The sequence below is a fragment of the Drosophila bipectinata genome, chromosome 3R, assembly GCF_030179905.1.
Source record: "Drosophila bipectinata strain 14024-0381.07 chromosome 3R, DbipHiC1v2, whole genome shotgun sequence".
Classification (NCBI taxonomy): domain Eukaryota; kingdom Metazoa; phylum Arthropoda; class Insecta; order Diptera; family Drosophilidae; genus Drosophila; species Drosophila bipectinata.
The window spans coordinates 5,811,625-5,828,147 of NC_091739.1; the positions used below are offsets into that span (position 1 = coordinate 5,811,625).

Here is a 16,523-nt window from a genome sequence, read left to right on the forward strand (position 1 = left end):
AATAGTGTGACCAGACCACGAAAGATAAGGAACGTCGCTAGTTTTCCTCTTCAACCGGACCACAATCTTCGGAAGTTTATTTTATTTTTAAAATATACTTTTAAAGTCTCGTTCTAAAAGAACCGTCATCAAATTATAATCTGACATTATGCCTACCATTGGGGTAAAACGTGATCTGCTCTTCGCCGCCCTCGGCAAGACCTACAGTGAGTTTAACGAATCCACGTGTAATCTCCTCCGTTGAGTACTTCAATGTTTACCCCTTTTCTTTAGCCGATGACGAATTCCAGGAGCTCTGCTTCGCTTTCGGTCTAGAACTCGATGAAGTGGTAAGTGTTCCCCGATGAATTATATAAAAAAATTTATTAATATCATCCAAAATGTCGCTATAGACCACGGAGAAGCAGATGCTTACCAAGGAACAGGGCGATGTGGCAGCGGCAGTGGACGCCAGCGAGGAAATCATCTACCGGATAGATATCCCCGCTAACCGCTACGATCTACTGTGTCTGGAGGGTCTGGTTACCGGTCTCCTAGTGTTCCAGGGGAAGTGAGTTCAGTGACTCCTACTGTTCTGTAATAGAAACTACATTACCTTATTTTCATTTAGAGTTAAGCCGCCAAAGTTTGAGTTTGTGGAGCCGGCCAAGAGACAGGTGCTAAAGATCGATTCTTCGACTGCCCAGATTAGACCTCATGCCGTGGCGGCTGTGCTGAGAAATGTGACCTTCACCCAGGAATCATACAACAGCTTCATCGACCTCCAGGATAAGTTGCACCAGAACATTTGCCGGAAGCGGACTCTGGTGGCCATCGGCACCCATGATCTCGACACTATTCAAGGACCTTTCAGCTACGAAGCCCTGGCACCTGAGAAAATCAAGTTCAAGCCGCTTAATCAGACGCAGGAGATGAATGGAAACCAACTGATGGATTTCTACACCACACATGCCCAGCTGAAACAATATTTGCCGATTATTCGGGACTCTCCCGTGTACCCGGTTATTTACGATGCTAAGAGGGTGGTGCTGTCACTGCCGCCCATTATCAATGGGGACCACTCCAAGATCTCGCTAAACACCAAGAACGTTTTCATCGAGTGCACAGCGACGGACTTGACGAAAGCTAAGGTGGTGCTGGACACCATTGTGTGCCTCTTCTCCGAGCACTGCGCCCAGAAGTTCACCGTAGAGCCGTGCGACGTGGTGCAGACTGACGGAAGTGTGATTTCCTATCCGGAACTGCAAGTTCGAGAGGAACGGATATCGGCCAAGAAAGCCAATGCCTACATTGGCATCAATGAGCCAGCGGAAAAATTGGCTGACATGCTCACCCGCATGTATCTGGAAGCTAAGGTTGAGGGCGAAGACTCTCTCGCGGTAAAGATTCCTCCCACTCGGCACGACGTAATCCATCCTTGCGACATATACGAGGACATTGCCATCGCCTTTGGTTACAATAATATTAAGAAATCGCTGCCGGCCTTCATGCAGATAGCCAAACAATTCCCTCTCAACAAGCTCACCGAACAGCTTAGAGAACAGGTAGCTCAGGCCGGCTTCACCGAGGCACTGACCTTTACGCTCTGTTCGAGAGACGACATTGGACGCAAACTGAACAAGACGATTGAGGCTACTCCTGCCGTGCACATCGGTAATCCCAAGACCTTGGAGTTCCAGGTGGTGCGGACTACCCTGTTGCCAGGACTTCTAAAGACACTGGTGGCCAATCGAAAAATGCCGTTGCCCCTGAAGCTCTTCGAGATTAGCGACGTGGTTGTGGCGGACGAGAGCACGGAAGTGGGAGCCCGTAACGAGCGTCGTGTTTGTGCCGTGAACTGCAACAAGACCGCTGGCTTTGAAGTTGTTCACGGATTGTTGGATCGGGTGATGCAGCTGCTGTCTGTGCCATGGAAATCGGGCAACGTTACCAAGGGCTATTACCTCCAAGCCACAGAAGGTAAGTTTATCTGTTATAGGTTGAATAGGGAACTCATTTTTTGACTTTCTCTGCAGATCCCAGCTACTTCCCTGGTCGCTGTGCTAATGTGATGTACGACAATGTAGTCATTGGCAAGATTGGAGTCCTCCATCCCACAGTTCTGCAGGCCTTCGAACTTACTACTCCTTGCTCTGTAGTGGAGTTCACCATTGAGCCCTTCGTTTGAATAAAATGTTAAACATTTGAAAAAGTTTACCAATAAACCAGAAATACTTTTAACCAATAGAATACTTGAAAAGTTAATTTATTGCTGAGACTATCAACCCACACCCTTTGCCAATAAAAAAGCCTGTAAAATTTTTATTTATGCTGTTTAATGTTCTCTTTTATATTTTCCTTGAATACAATAATAATAATTATAAGAGTAATAATAATCCGTAGTATACTCATATAGTATGTGTGTATTTAATATATGTAGTTTTTTTTTCCTTTCTGTTTTTCTTTTTTTTGTTTCCATACTTTTCATATTTGAAGTATATTTATTTTAATTTTTAAATTAATAAATCTATGTGAATTCAATTTCTTTCGTTTGAAAAAAATTCTACATTTATTCAGTATGCTTTTTGCGTTTGTTTTTTATCTTTTTGTTTTTTTTTTTTGTTTACTGTGTTCTCGATCAAGGATGCATCTTTATATAACGGTTGCATGTACCCTGCTCCTTCAGCTATTCAATTTTCGTTTATATTATTTATTTATTTTTGTTTAACAACAAAAAAGTTTGTGTGTGTTCTCGAATAAAGATCCTGTCTGGCATATATGGTATAGGTGTGTGTGTCTATAGTGTATGTGTTATTTATATAGCATTTGTGGCTATGTATCTCTCGTAATCTGTTGTATCAAATAACTTAAACGAACTTCTCGATTTTATTACATATTTGCTTGCAGCTAAAACATTGAAAAATAGAAAAAAAGTAGTTTCATGCTCACTTAAATTATCCTTTATTTCGTATTTTCATTTTCATCATTATATCATCGTTTAAGTATATCTTGTATACGGCTTTGTGTGTGGGTATCTTTATCTTTATCTTTATCTGTATCTGTATCTGTGTGTGTGGCTATGCGTGGGTGGCTCATATAACGTTTCTCTAAGCATTATATTCTCAAGCATCATTTTGTTTTTGTTTTTTCTATAATTTTACAAAGCAATTGCCTTTGACCTCCCGTCACCGTCACCTTTTGCCCAGAATCCAGGCAGAATCCTGCAATCAGGCAAGAGTTCATCAAGTGTTTTTACATATCATCGTAGTTTTCATCGAAATAAAATTTGTGTATCTCATATGCTATTCGCTAGTATATATGTGATATATATATAGTTATGTACGTCTATGAGCAGTGTCGGAAAAGCATCAAAGATGGCAAGCAAGCGCCGCTTCGTCCTCTCGTCATCTTCATCTTCATAAATGGAATATTAAAACGTTACTCGGCCTTTTTTCAGTGATTTTTTGTTTTTTTTTTTTTTTCGTTTTCTTAGTTATTTAAGCAATTTCAATTTCTACTAGCTACATTTTTGGGGGCTTCCGTCGTCGTTGGAAATCGAAGTGAGGACCAAAGAACGCCAAACTAGTGTAGCCTACCGTTCTGGCTTGTTTGGTTGTATCTGAGGGATACTTATCCCATTCATGCGTATTTTGCGAACATTTTAGAGTGTAGTTAATGGTATGTTGTAAGTTAAGTAATTTCCTGTCGATTTTTCCTCAACCTCTGACAGATTCAAAGATTTTTGTGTTTAATAGTTTACGCAAGCGATTCTTTCATAGCTTTGTTCTAGTTTCCGTACCCGATAGCTTCGTGTCGTGGAGTCTTCGTTTTGGGAGGGGGCGGGAAAGAAATGGGGAAATAGAAATAGTGCGCGCCTAAAATTTTGGGTTTTTGACATTCATTTTTTGCCTTTATTAATGTTATTAAATATTTATAGATGTATTTTTATGTATAGGTGTTGTAGTAAATGGTTTCGTGTTCCTTTAGCTGGCGCTAAACATTTCAATTTAATGTTTCATTCATACGACTGACTCCTATCTTAAAAGTAAATGTATTTACGTGTGTTGAGGGGCTGAGCTGAGTGGTGAGGGGGGGTGAAAGAAAGTTAACTACAGATTTCGAATTTCCTTTCGTTCGTTTAGTGTTTCCCTTGCTCATCATCATCATCCTCGTCATCATCACACAAAACAATAAGCTACCACTAACTTCATGCTTTCTTCAAAAAATATCAATACATTTAAAAATAAATAATATATATTGCACCCATGCACCTGGGCGCCAGTTTCGAACATTTCTTGTATCGTTGTTTTGCATTTCTCAATCCCATTTCTTTCTTTCTGGGTTACTCTTTCTCTGGTTGTTTGAAAATTTGAAAATACCTGCGAATTTAAACAATTACCCAAAATTTTAAATTATATAATCGAAAAACTAATGAACAAAGCCATGCTGGAGCCTTCACTCAAGTTCGCGGTGTTGTTGGTTGTCGATCAGTTGGTTGCTGGTCTTTAGAACAATAGGTATTATGTGGGTAGGTAGGTAGGAAGAAGCCGAGAATCCGAATAGAAAACGTAGAAATTCAATAAATATTATTTCGCTTTGCATGTTCAAATCAGTGAAATGCTTATGTTGTTACTGTTGCTGCTTTCCCGGTGGCTGCGGCTGCTGCTGCGGCTTCCACTGATGTGACTGCGTTTCGGGGGTTACTGTCAAGTCCAGGTGGTTTGGAGGATATCTAGCCACTAGCCGGTTTAGTTGTTCGAACGGCAGGCACTGAGTGGATCCTCCTTCTGAGTGTCGCTGGGACATCAGTTGGACCAATTGGTGGTGTAATTGGCCCACGGCATCTGCAGAAGAACAACAAGCTATGAGCGAAAGCTCAGAAGCTATAAATAGTCGCTACTTACGTGTTTGTCGTGGTGATCCCACACCTCCATCTTATCTGGCATGTGAGCAGAGATGTCGGCCGTTCCTGGGGCTCCCACGAAATGCTGGAAACCGTACGAGGGCATAAGGTTAACGTGTTGCTGTTGCTGTTGGCCCATATTTGGCGGACCCTGCATGTTGTGGTAGTCCATTGGCATCTGAAAAGAACCAAATCCCATTAAGTTACATCGGAAAACCCTTTCCAAACTATGAAACTTACATTCATGGGCTCGTGTTGCTGCTGCTGGGGGTAGGGCCCATTGTTGTAAGGCCGGTATTGCTGCTGCTGGGGTTGCTGTTGCTTAAGCCAGTTAAGCGGCTGCTGCTGCTGCGACTGGGGCGGAGGAGGCGGCTGTTGCAGGCCGGGTGGTTGGGCCTTCGGCTCGTGCGCCCACTGAGGCAGGACGGTGGAAAGGGCTTCGTCCATGTTCAGGCCCGAGGCGGCCCCCACACTAAAGTTGTTGTACTTCCAGGAGGCACGCTCTGTGCCAATGGGACGTGGCATTTTTCGAATATCTTCGTGGTTGGGGGACATGGCCGATGGCGACCCAAGGCCCGCCATTCCGTTTTCCAGATGAAGCATGTCGCGACCTGTGTACGAAGGATACTCCAAAGTACCGCCGTACCAACGCTGTGCTGACGCTCCGCCCGCTCCTCCTCCCGCTTGTCTGGCTCCTTGTCTCCCTGGGGCTCCGCCTCCGAACATGCTCGTCTGCGCAGCCTGCTGCTGCGGCGGCTGCGGTGGTTGCTGCTTGTTGCCCTGTGCGAACACAGAGGCCCGCGGGTTCAGGCGCAGAATTCTGTCGTCCACAATGTAGGGCGAGGACATGTCCATTGGGTAGTTGAGTTGGGGCTGGGGCTGTTGCTGGGAGGCTCCCACCTTGTCGTAGATCAGACGCTGCAGATTCTGATTCTGGCGGTCGATCATGGCGGCGGCGGCAGCAGCTGCTGCAGCGGCCGCTGCGGTGTTCGAAGGATTAGAGCCGATGGCTCCGAACTGCTGGGGTGCGACGGTGTCACCCATGGGCACATGTCGCTGAATGGGTGCCGTCGATGTCGGCGGCTTGATCACTCCTGGCGAATGGGCCGGGGCCGACTCGCCATTGATATTCGGCTGTGCTTGGATACCGGGCGGAATCCCGTCATTGCTGGCCACCAATGGTGATCTGGCGGGCGCCGAAACTGCAGCTCCTCCACTGGTGATGATGTTCAGCTGCTGCTGGACACTCTGCTGGTTGGATTGCGTTTGCTGCTGCTGCTGTTGCTGCTGCTGCTGAATCACATTTCCCACCGGGGGCGAGGTTGAGTGATTCGACGAAGCCTTGGAGCTGCCCACCGGGGAGCTCAGGATGTTCCGGTTGTAGCCTGGAGCCTTGGAGGCATCGGCTTGGGGCAGACCATCGCCCACAGCGCCAGCTGCTCCTCCGGTGGTCGGATCTCCCAACTTGCCCCACTGGGACTGCTGGTAGTCGCTGAACAGGGAGTAGGCGCTGGACAACTTGGCGGCCAGCTGGGTGCTGAAGCTGTCGCTGACCGGGTTGCCGGCCATCAGGTCGTTCAGTATGTTTGTGTTGATCACCAGGTTTTGCTGCTGCTGCTGGAGAGTGGGCTGCGGGTGTTGTGGGGCTTGTTGCTGTTGCTGCTGAGGTTGCGGCTGCTGCTGGGATGGTGCCTGTTGCTGGTGTGGAACGCCAGGGGCTGAGGCTGGTTGCGATTGCTGTGGCTGCTGCTGCTGCTGAGGTGGTTGCAATGGCTGTTGCTGCTGCTGCTGCTGCTGTGCTGGTGTGGGTTGGGCTGGAGATTTCGCATTGCTGTTGGAACTGGCACCCGATGCCGCTCCTGCTGCCGCGGCGGCATTCACGGCGGCCACATCCGCCACATTGAATGTGCCAATTGGTCCAGCCAATATGTTGCCGCTGGCGTTTCCGCCTCCACTTCCCAGCGGGGCAACCGCATTAGGAGCTGCCGGAGCTCCTGCAGACACGGGCTTGCCTCTGCCGAATGGAGCCACAACACCACTGCTGCGCCCGCCAGCCGAGGCAACTGTGACAGCCTCCTTTTTGGGCGAGGCTTGAGCTATAGCCGCTGCCTTTGCAAAATTCTGGGCTCCTGCCGGCACAGTCGAGCTCGACTTTGCCTGAGCGGTGGAAGAGCTGTTCTTCTGAGCTGCTTGCTGGGATTTGGCGTTGGAACTATCGGTCTTGCCCTTCGCCACTCCGTTCGACGATGCACCGCCCGCACCACGTCCCGATGGCTGCGCCTGTTGCTGGCCGAGGTAGCCACTATTGCGTGTATTCTGGCCGCGAGACCCAGCGGATGCCGTGGTCGCCTTGGAGCCGTTTGACTTGGACGATGCCGCGGCACGTCCACTTGAAGCCTTCGAGGACTGGAGTGGCTGCGGCTGCTGTTTGTGCGCATTGCTGTAGGCTGCAGTGCCCGCTGCGGTGGTAGAGCTGGCCGACGAGCTTGACGACGTCGACGTGGTGGACGCGGCCGAGGAAAAGTTATTCCCAGTAACACCAGCGGCCGTACGGTTGTCCCACGTACCCACAGCCATAGGGGCGTTGGCCGCCTGCTTGATGCTGCTGTTGATGCGCGGCAGCATTTGGAGGATGTCCACATCGGGATCCTTGATGAGGGCTAGAATGAGCATGTGGGCCTGCTTGGTAGCGTCGGTGAGGCCCTTGATCGTGATGCATCGCTCGGACTGGTTCTTGCCCTGCTTCTCCACTTCGATGTGGGCCCCAGTGGTGGCTCTGATGGCGTTAATGTTGCTGCCACCGCGACCAATGACGCGGGATATGGCGTTCACCGGCACCTGGACCTTCTTGCAGGTCATCTCGGGAGCCGAAGACGATCCCTGGGTGGTTGTTGTGGCCAGTGAGCTGGAACTGTTGCTGGAGCTGTTGGCCAGGTGGTGGTGAGCATGGTGGTGGTGCTGCAGACTGGTGGCCGAGCTGGCCGACGTCACGGGCGTGGGAGTGCCACCAGCGTTGCCGGCGACTGCAGTGGTTTGCTGGGTGCTGCTCTTGCGGACCACCTCCTTCCAGCCGTCGACTTCGGTGCGCTTGGCTGGATTGAGGCTGGAGACACTGCTAGTGGCAGGCGGAAGGGCTTTTCCCACCTCCTTTCGGGCGATGTTAGTGGTGGACTCGCTGCTCTGAAGCTTGCTTGAGTTACTGGGCTGCTGCTTGGCTGGAAGGGCCACCTCCTTGGGCGCCAGATTTTCCTTCTCGCGCTTCTTTTCGATGGTCTTCTCGTCCTTCTTCTTCGAGGATGGCTTCTCAGTCTGCTCCTCCTTCTTGACCTCCAACTGGCGCTTGACGGGAGCTGCCTGCTGGCTGGGCGGGAGCTGCTTTGTACTGACCTCCACCGCAGGTTGTTTCTTCACCGAGATGCCCTTGAGAACCGAGCTCGCAGCGGCTGTTGCGGCAGGAGAGGCGGGAACCGGATTCTCTGCAGGAGCAGCCTTGTTCTTCTGCTGCTTCTTGCTCTTCTTGCCTTGATTGGTATTTGAACTAGGATTGGCAACAGTTTCTGGAGCCTGAGATGCCTTGGCAGCTTTTGTGTCGCCGCTGGAGCAGGAGCCCTGATCGATGCCAGAGTCGCCCTCTTCGCGGGTGGCCGCCGGCGGAGCCTCCTCGTCGTCATCCTCCTTGTCGGAGTCATCATCCTTGTCACTGGCGTCGTCCTCATCGCCCTGCTGGTCATCGCCACCGACGTTGCCACCTCCACTGCCCTGTTGCTGGCGGCGCTTCTCCTCCTTTTTCTCCATCTTCTTCTTCTTCTTGCGCTCGCGACGTCGGGCAGCTGCCGCCTTGCGGCTTTCCTCGCGTGTCCGCTCCAGGTCGAGCTCCTCCAGCAGGATCGAGGCGTTCTTGTTGGCTTTGACGGCCTGGGCCTCCTTGGCGCTGCGCAGGATTTTCATGCAGTCATAGCACTTGTCTATGAGCTCCTTGTCGCTGATGGTGCCGATGAAGCGGATCATCTCCTGGTCGGAGGGGAATTGCGACACGTACTGCACCATCCACTTGACAATCTTGGTGTGACCTTTGCGGAAGGCGGCCATCAAGCAGGACACGCGACGGTTGTCCTGCGAGTCGATGTCCGCCTGGTTGTCGTACAGCAGCTCCACCACGCTAAGGTGGCCGCCGTGCGCAGCCAGCCACAAAGGAGAGTTGCCCTTCTTGTTCTTTACTTCGACGCTGGCGCCGCGTGACAGCAGGAGTTCGACGAACTTCTGGTGCCCCTTGTCGGCGGCGATGGTGAGCGCAGTATCCCTGGAGGTGGGAACCGGTGCGGCATTCACATCGGCCCCCTTGTCCAACAGAACTCGACCAACCTCAATGTAGCCGCCCGAAGCGGCCTCCATTAGCGGCGTGAGGCCTGTTTTGGCGCGATGCTCCACGTTGGCCCGCCGGTCGAGCAGCAAACTCACCACCTCGTGCCTTCCCTGGAAACACGCCAAGGTGAGGGCCGTGTTGCGGTTGGTTTCGATTTGGGCGTTGATGTCGGAGCCCTGGTCCAGCAGCAGTTTCACCGCCGCAGTATGGCCGTTCATGGCGGCCAACATAAGCGGGGATATGCCCAGTTTGCTGCCCGTGCGGGAGTTGATCTCGGCTCCATGGCTGAGCAGCAGCTTTATGATGTTCACGTAGCCGCCGCTGGCCGCCAAACTCAGGGGTGTGTAGTCGGAAACATTGCGGTGCTCCTTGTTGGCGCCAACACTCAGCAGGAGCTCCACCACCTCGTAGCGACCGCCGGAGCAGGCCAGCGACAGTGGCGTGTCCTTGGTGCGCTCCGACTGGGCTTCGAGCTCCGCGCTGTGCTTTAGGAGTATGTCCACAACCTTCTCGTGTCCAGCAGTGGCCGCCAGTATCAGCGGCGTGAAGCCTTTCTTGTCGCGGTGCTCGATGTTGGCTCCTCGAGTGATCAGCAACTCGACAAGTTCCTCGTGCCCGCCAGCACAGGCCAGAGTCAGGGCGGTATCGTGGTTGGACTCTGTCTCAGAGTCAATCTCGATAGTCTTGTCCACGCTGACCGGTGCGGCCACGGCCAGTTGATTCTGCAGCTGAGCCTGCTGCTGAGCAGCGGCAACCTGTGGCTGTTGGTGCTGATTGGTGTTCACTGTAAGGAATGGATGGAATGGAGTGAGAATGAAGATGGGCTCATGGGATTAGCAGACATACCTTGACTTCCGGCTGGAGTTTGGCGGAAGCAACGGCGATCCTTGCGCGACTGCTTGTCGATGACCTTCTTGGCTATTCCGCCGGGCTTGGTGGCGTTCACTTGGGTATTGGGTATGGGAGTGGGAGTGCCCATTGGCCAGACGGAGAGCTCGTTTTGAGGCTGGCCCGTCTGCAGTTGTTGTTGCTGTGGAGGCTGCAGGGCGAACTGAGTGTACTGTCCGACCGCGGGCTGCTGCGGCAACACCACCGAGGCCGGATGCGTCTGCGTGGCCACCTGTGAGTACATACATGGTCCCTTAATTAATAAAAGTACTCAAGATTTCCTTTTAACGAACTTACCTGATGCTGAACACAGGTGGGCGCCTGCATGTGCGGCGGAGGGTGCAGGAGCAGCTGTTCCTGCAGATTGAAGTGCTTCTGCTTGAGGGGCAGGGCCTGAACTCCCAGAACGGAATTAGTTGGTAGCTGGCCGACGCGTTGGTGCAAGAGCTCCTGAGCCACCTGATCGAGTTCGCTCTGAGTGGGCGGACGATGGCCGGAGGCACGCTGCTGGAATAGTTGGACCTGCTCGGCATGCAGTTGTTGCTGTTGCTGTTCAGACAGAGGCTCTCCAGAGGCCTGTTGCTGGCCCATGTTCGGCGGCAACTGGAAGAGCAGCTGCACCGGCGGAGCGTTCTTGTCGCCGCTGTCCACATTGTAGACAAAGTTAGTGGCTGGCTGCTGCTGCTGTTGGTGCTGGGCCGCCACTGCCTTGATGATGCGTGCATTCGAGTACTGCTGGAGCTGCTGCTTCAGCTCGGGATCGGCCTCCAAAGCGATCTGCTGCTGCTGGTGGAACTCTGCGGCAGCGTTGGGCAGCGCTTGGTGATGCAACTGCTGTTGCTGCTGCTGCTCGTCAGTGGTGAAGGGCAGTAGCGAGAGCGGATTCTGTTGTTGCTGAAAGCGATGATTCGTAGAGACACGCCCCAACTATAGGAATGGAATTAAGGACTCACCTGCATGTGCATTTCCTCCGCCTCGAGGAGACGCTGGTCGAGCGGGATGTTCTGCTGCATGGGATAGTCGAGCAGCAAAAGATTCGCCGGTCGCTGGCCATCCTGCTGCGACACGTCGCTGGGATTGATCAGGCCCGGCGACCTTACCACACCCACCAGCTGCTCCTGGCCTGTCCACTTGGCCGTCGACTGCCCCCAGTTTCCAGCGAATCTTCCCTTGCACATCTGATTCAGACTGAACTCGGCCAGCTCCGGGTAGTTCAGGCTGCTGGCAAGCTCCTAAAAAGCAAAGCAGAATGTTAGTTTCAATTCATCAGAAAGGTATCCATTGACCACTGTACCTGGAATATGTCTTCCATTTCGCCATCGTTGGCAAAGTGCTCCAATGCGGGATACAGCTCGCTGGCGCCTGCGCCGCCTTCCTCATCTGCATGAATAGAATCATTACCATTTCTTACTAATATTTGAGAGCTGATCTTGATCTTACCGCACGGCTGGTCTCCCTCCTGCTGCTGGTGCTTGTGGTGGACTGCGGCCGCCGCCTTGGCATGCGCTGCTGCCGCGGTAGCTGCCGCCAGCTGCTGGTGAAGGACGCTGTTGAGGGCTGCGTTGCTGCTAGCCGCCGCTTTGAGATTGCTGATTTGCGGGAGGACATGGACCAGTTCGGAGTTGGTGAGGTCCGGTGGAAAGTCGCACAGAGACTGCGAGGTGAGAATCAGGTTCTCCAATCGGGTGGCCATTTTGCGCTGCTTGAGCGGCAGAGAGCTGGTTCCTCGCTTCGAGTTGTTGTTAATGTTGTTGTTGGAGGAAGCTTGGTCGGAGGCAACAGGCACGTCCAGGAAGAACTCGTCGTCGTCTTCATCCTCCTCCTCCTCGTCCTCTTCCTCCTCCTCTTCTTCCCCGTCACCCGCGCCCTCGTCATCATCGATATAATCAACATCTCCATCTGGAAGGATCGGTTTGTAAGTCTCGTAAGAATCTTATAGAACCCAATCCAAACTTACCGTCGTTGTCCACCTCGCCATCCTCGTCGTCGTAGTTCAGCTTCTCGACCTCTCCGCTATTGGTGTCTTCCTGATCTTCATCATCGTCCACCTCCTCCTCTTCCACAATTATGCCATCCTCGCGCAGAGCGGCAGCAAGTTCGATCGGCTCTGGTGGCAGCGTGTTCTCCTCAGCATCTCCGACAGTGTCACCGTCGCCCTCACCTGCGTCGCTCTCCAGATCAGTGCTGATCTCGTCCTGGTCCTTGTTGGCGGCTGCCACAGCCGCTGCTGCGGCTGCTGCTGAACAAAGCGTGGCCAGGTTCTTCATCTCGGCTCGAGGTTCTCTTACCAGGCGACCATCATCGTTGGGGGACGACATTGTGGTCTCCTCCATCTCCGGCGGCGTTTCAGTTGGCGACTTGGGCTGATCCCCGAAGAAGTTGTGCATCCCGACCATGTGCCAGCCGTCCTTAAAGAAGTTCCTCTGGGGCGCGTTGAGGGCAGGTATGTCCTTCCTGCCGCGAGACCCGTTCACTGCCGTCTCCAGCATTCCATGGATGTCCTCCATGACGGCTTTGCGCTGCAGTGCCGCGTCCAGAGACTGAAGCTGTTGCTGCTGCTGGTCACCGTTGAAGTTAATATTGCCAGTGGGCGAAGCGAGCGGAGAGGCTGGCGAGTTGGAGTAGGCCGCTGTCGCAGCAGCCGCATTGTCCAAAACCCGTTGCTGGTGGTGGTGCAGCTGCAGGTGCTGCTGCAGTTGCAAATGGGTTTGCTGAATTTGCTGATGGAAGAGCGGATTAGTGGGCTGCACTTCAGAATCCTCATCTGGGGACTTACCAAGTTGTTGTAAATGGACACCATCTGATTCTGCTGCAGATTCGGCAGCACTTGCTGGGCGTGCTGGGCTGCTGCCGCCGCTGCTGCGGCCGCGGCTGCTGCTGCTGCAGCCGCTGCAGCTGCCTGCTTGCGGTTGCTCTTGTTGGTGGCCTTCACCTTGGGCCTATCGCTGATGGCCGTGCTCTGGAGGACTTCCGAAGAGTGTGTGATGGCCCCACTGGGGTTACGCTACAATTAGATTGAAAGTCAGTAAGCCATCGGTAGAAGTCAGTAACCAAGGAAACTCACAGCTGGTATCTGGGTGCAGGCGCTGCTGTCCACAGCTGTGGATGCGGGCTGGTTGCTGTCGGCTCCTGTTTTAAATAAATATATTAGCATACAGCATGAGGAAGTATTCTCATTGGTGCTTTAAACATACCTTTTAGTGCTAGTTCGGTCTGGTCACCGCTGCCGCCCTCCGGAGGAAGTTCACCCTTCTTCAGATCTTGCGCAAAGCCGCGAAGCCGCTGCAGGCGTGGATCGTCAGTCGACAGTGCGAATTGCGGTGCACTGCCGTCCTCTCCCAGTGGCTGCGAGCGCACTTGCTCGGCCTGCTGCTGCTGTTGGTCCAACGGGCATTCGATGAACTCCATTGGTCGCCGGTTAAGCTTGGCCTGCACGTGTTGCAAGTGTCTTTGCTGCTGCTGCACCATTTCCTGCTGGTAGGCAGTGTGGAAGAGCACTGGCGGAGCCGGCGGCGCCTTCTGCGGCGGCTGCAAGGAGTTGATGTGCTCCATGTCGAGGTCGAAGTGCTTGCAAGGTACCAGCGTTTGCTGCTGTTGCTGCTGCTGCTGCTCGAATCCTGGTTGCAAATGGAATAATCTTGACTTCGCTATTAAGCCTTCCTGCTGTTGAGCGCCCAGGGTGGTCAGGTCGATGCCACCCACACCTCCGTACTCCTCGACACCCGCCTCGCTGCCTGTGGTGCTGGCGCCTGCCCCCGCTGCACTCAGCTGCAGTTCGCCGGCGTCCAGAAAGTCGCCGGTTCCCAGGGCAACGATATTGGAGGTGCCGTTGCCCCCAGTAGCTGCGTTGCTGAACTGCTGGTGATGGAATAGCTGCTGGTTGGAGGCACGCGCCGCGTCCGGCAGTTCCTGCAATCCGGGCGGGGCGTTTAGCTGAAACTGGTGATGGAACTGCTGCTGGAGAATCTTTTGCTGCTGGAGGCGCATCTGGTTCGAGCCCAGGGCCTGAGCAGCCTGCGCCTGGACCTGTCCGGCGTTCGCATTGGCTGCCATTTCCGTGGGCGAGATGTTTGGATAGCTGAACAGGATTTCCACCACGCGCGTATGCCCGCCCTTGGAAGCCTCGATCAGCATGGTGCTGTTGTCCTTCAGCTTGTGGAAAGGATCGGCGTTGTTCTTGAGCAGATGCTCTACTACCGACTGGTGGCCACCGGCGCAGGCCAGCGACAAGGGAGTGTGATCATTGCTGGTGGTTTGCTTGTTGACATTGGCGCCCTTTTGGATGAGGAATTTCACAGTGCAGAGGTGTCCGGCGCGACAGGCTTTCATAAGCGGGGTGCGTCCACCCTCCGACTCGTGCTCGAGCTCGGCTCCGTAGGAAAGGAGGACGCCGGCGGCATCTGTGTGGCCGTTCTCGCAAGCATGCGTTAGAGCCGTATCCCCGGTCTGTGTCTCTGCATGGACGTTCGCCTTATTCTTCAACAAGAATCGCACCAGATCGGTGTGGCCCTCCTGGGAGGCTTCCATCAGGGGTGTGGATGCGCCCAGCTCCAGATTGGCACCCTCCTTGATCAAGAAAGCTGCCACTTCGCTGAAGCCGCCGCAGCAGGCTAATGTAAGAGCCGTTTCCTGGGTCTCCTCGGTGGTGGCATTGATGTTCGCCCCCTTGCTCAGCAGCAGAGCGACCATCTCTTCGTGTCCCTCGCGTGCTGCCTCCATTAGGGGGGTGTAGCCCTCGTCGTTTACCTCCTCTATGTTGGCACCGCGCTCGATCAACAGAGTGGCCAGCTCGACATGACCGCCGCACGCTGCGAGGGTCAGAGGCGATTCAAAGGAATCTGTTGGCATGTTAACCTGCGCACCCGAGTCCAGCAGCAGGCGCGCCACCTCAACATGTCCGTCCATTGAGGCCTCCATCAGTGCCGTGTGCATTTCGTCGGTCTTGTGCTCCTGATCGGCTCCAGCCTGCAACAGGAACCGAACCATGTCCAGATGACCCTTGTAGCAGGCCAATGTGAGAGCGCTCTCCTTGAACTCGTTGGAGTGGGTGTTGATTCCGGCGCCATGTTCCAGCAGCACCTAGAAAACAATCAAGTCACAAATATTAAAAATTATGTAGCTCCTAATTTTAATTTTAAATAAAAATTAAATGGCATCAGATAAGATCAAACTAAATCACTGAAATGGCATATGTCCTGGACTAATCAGTAACTCGATTCCAGTCGCAGGTTTGCCAGAATTCTCAAATCTCGGATTCTAATCATTTGTTTTTAGGGAAGTTGCTAGCTTAGTTATACATTTTAGGGATGTGACTAGATAACCACTTACCTTTGCCACTTCAACATGTCCCGCGGATGCTGCCTCCATGAGCGGCGTATGCCCGTTCTCGTTCTGCTCCTCCACGTTGGCACCGTGCTTGAGCAGTACCTTGACTACGTCCACCTGACCGCCGGCGCAAGCGAACATGAGCGGGGTGTTGCCGGTGGCGCAGTGGGCGTTCACGTCGGCATTGTGACTGAGCAGCAGCTTCACGATGTCCAAGTGACCGGCCGAGGCGGCCTCCATCAGCGGCGTAGAGTCCTTTTGACCCTTGTCCTCCACCTGAGCGGCTGACATGGCCAGTAGAACCTGTTGGTAAACAGTAGAATTTACAATCTCTGGATGGACGGATTTTTAGATATATTCTTGTGGAAAGGGAAGGATAATCACAAAAAAAAAAAAAAAGTTTCTCGAATATAGTTTCTCCTATATAATTTGTATGGTTTTAGCACGATTTGTTTGTGGTAGTACTGTTATCGATAAACAGACGCCACTAGCGAGTATGCAAACGTGAATAGCGGCGTTGCCACACTGGCGGAAACGGATCAGCTGATAAGCGTGGGAAAATTTCACGTGCAATACAAAAAAAAACATGTTTCTGCTATATATACGATAACTGATCAACTGGTAGATCCAAAAACACGAAAACCCAACTTCAGAATACACTTAATGAACTTCTTGGAGATGTGTTTCAAGTTGGCCAATTGGGTTACCTTTTCACTTTTCTTCTTAACGTCATAGACTAGTTTCTTATAGATTGCATTCGGGATCGTCTCGGGAAAGCCCACAGACTGTGGGAAGGGTTTTTGGCACTATTAATATTGACCGGCTGGCGAGAAACGCTTAGGGAAAGGGAGGAGGATAAGGAGGGACACATACCTGTGCCAGCTCGTAGTAGCCGGCGGAGCAGGCCATCGAGAGAAGGGACTCGCCGTCGTCCGTGGAGGCGGCAGCGTCGTTCAAGTTGACGTTGCCCTTGCACAGCAACCGCTTCACCGTGTTCACGTCGTTGTCCGTACAGGCGGCGACCAGAGATCGCGAGAAACCACTGCTGAAACAAGGACATAGAAC

General features: G+C 52.8%; 2 protein-coding genes across 12 annotated transcripts in view; one reads left to right on the plus strand and one right to left on the minus strand.

The window, feature by feature from the left end:
* Positions 1-16,523, minus strand: part of mask (multiple ankyrin repeats single KH domain) — a 136,082-nt gene that overhangs the window by 113,821 nt on the left and 5,738 nt on the right. For 4 of the 11 annotated variants that reach the window (XM_070281826.1, XM_070281822.1, XM_070281823.1 and 1 more), the window contains 15 exons: positions 16,332-16,503; positions 16,166-16,243; positions 15,462-15,761; positions 13,328-15,212; positions 13,198-13,262; positions 12,910-13,137; positions 12,091-12,853; positions 11,574-12,032; positions 11,428-11,513; positions 11,087-11,365; positions 10,431-11,027; positions 10,092-10,365; positions 5,123-10,029; positions 4,884-5,060; positions 2,299-4,823 (listed from right to left, as the gene is read on the minus strand). In XM_070281826.1, coding sequence (XP_070137927.1) covers positions 4,785-4,823; positions 4,884-5,060; positions 5,123-10,029; positions 10,092-10,365; positions 10,431-11,027; positions 11,087-11,365; positions 11,428-11,513; positions 11,574-12,032; positions 12,091-12,853; positions 12,910-13,137; positions 13,198-13,262; positions 13,328-15,212; positions 15,462-15,761; positions 16,166-16,243; positions 16,332-16,503 — 10,309 coding nt within the window. In that variant the 3' untranslated portion in view covers positions 2,299-4,784. Of the gene's footprint in view, positions 1-2,298; positions 4,824-4,883; positions 5,061-5,122; positions 10,030-10,091; positions 10,366-10,430; positions 11,028-11,086; positions 11,366-11,427; positions 11,514-11,573; positions 12,033-12,090; positions 12,854-12,909; positions 13,138-13,197; positions 13,263-13,327; positions 15,213-15,461; positions 15,762-16,165; positions 16,244-16,331; positions 16,504-16,523 lie in introns of those variants that run through there. The other 7 variants (XM_070281828.1, XM_070281827.1, XM_017249691.3 and 4 more) reach the window with 5 other exon arrangements.
* On the plus strand, positions 11-2,220 carry beta-PheRS (phenylalanine--tRNA ligase beta subunit). The gene is made up of 5 exons (XM_017249696.3): positions 11-206; positions 274-329; positions 393-550; positions 611-1,959; positions 2,016-2,220. Exons 1-5 carry the CDS (start codon positions 149-151, stop codon positions 2,165-2,167), a joined length of 1,773 nt encoding a protein of 590 aa, XP_017105185.1. The 5' UTR covers positions 11-148; the 3' UTR covers positions 2,168-2,220.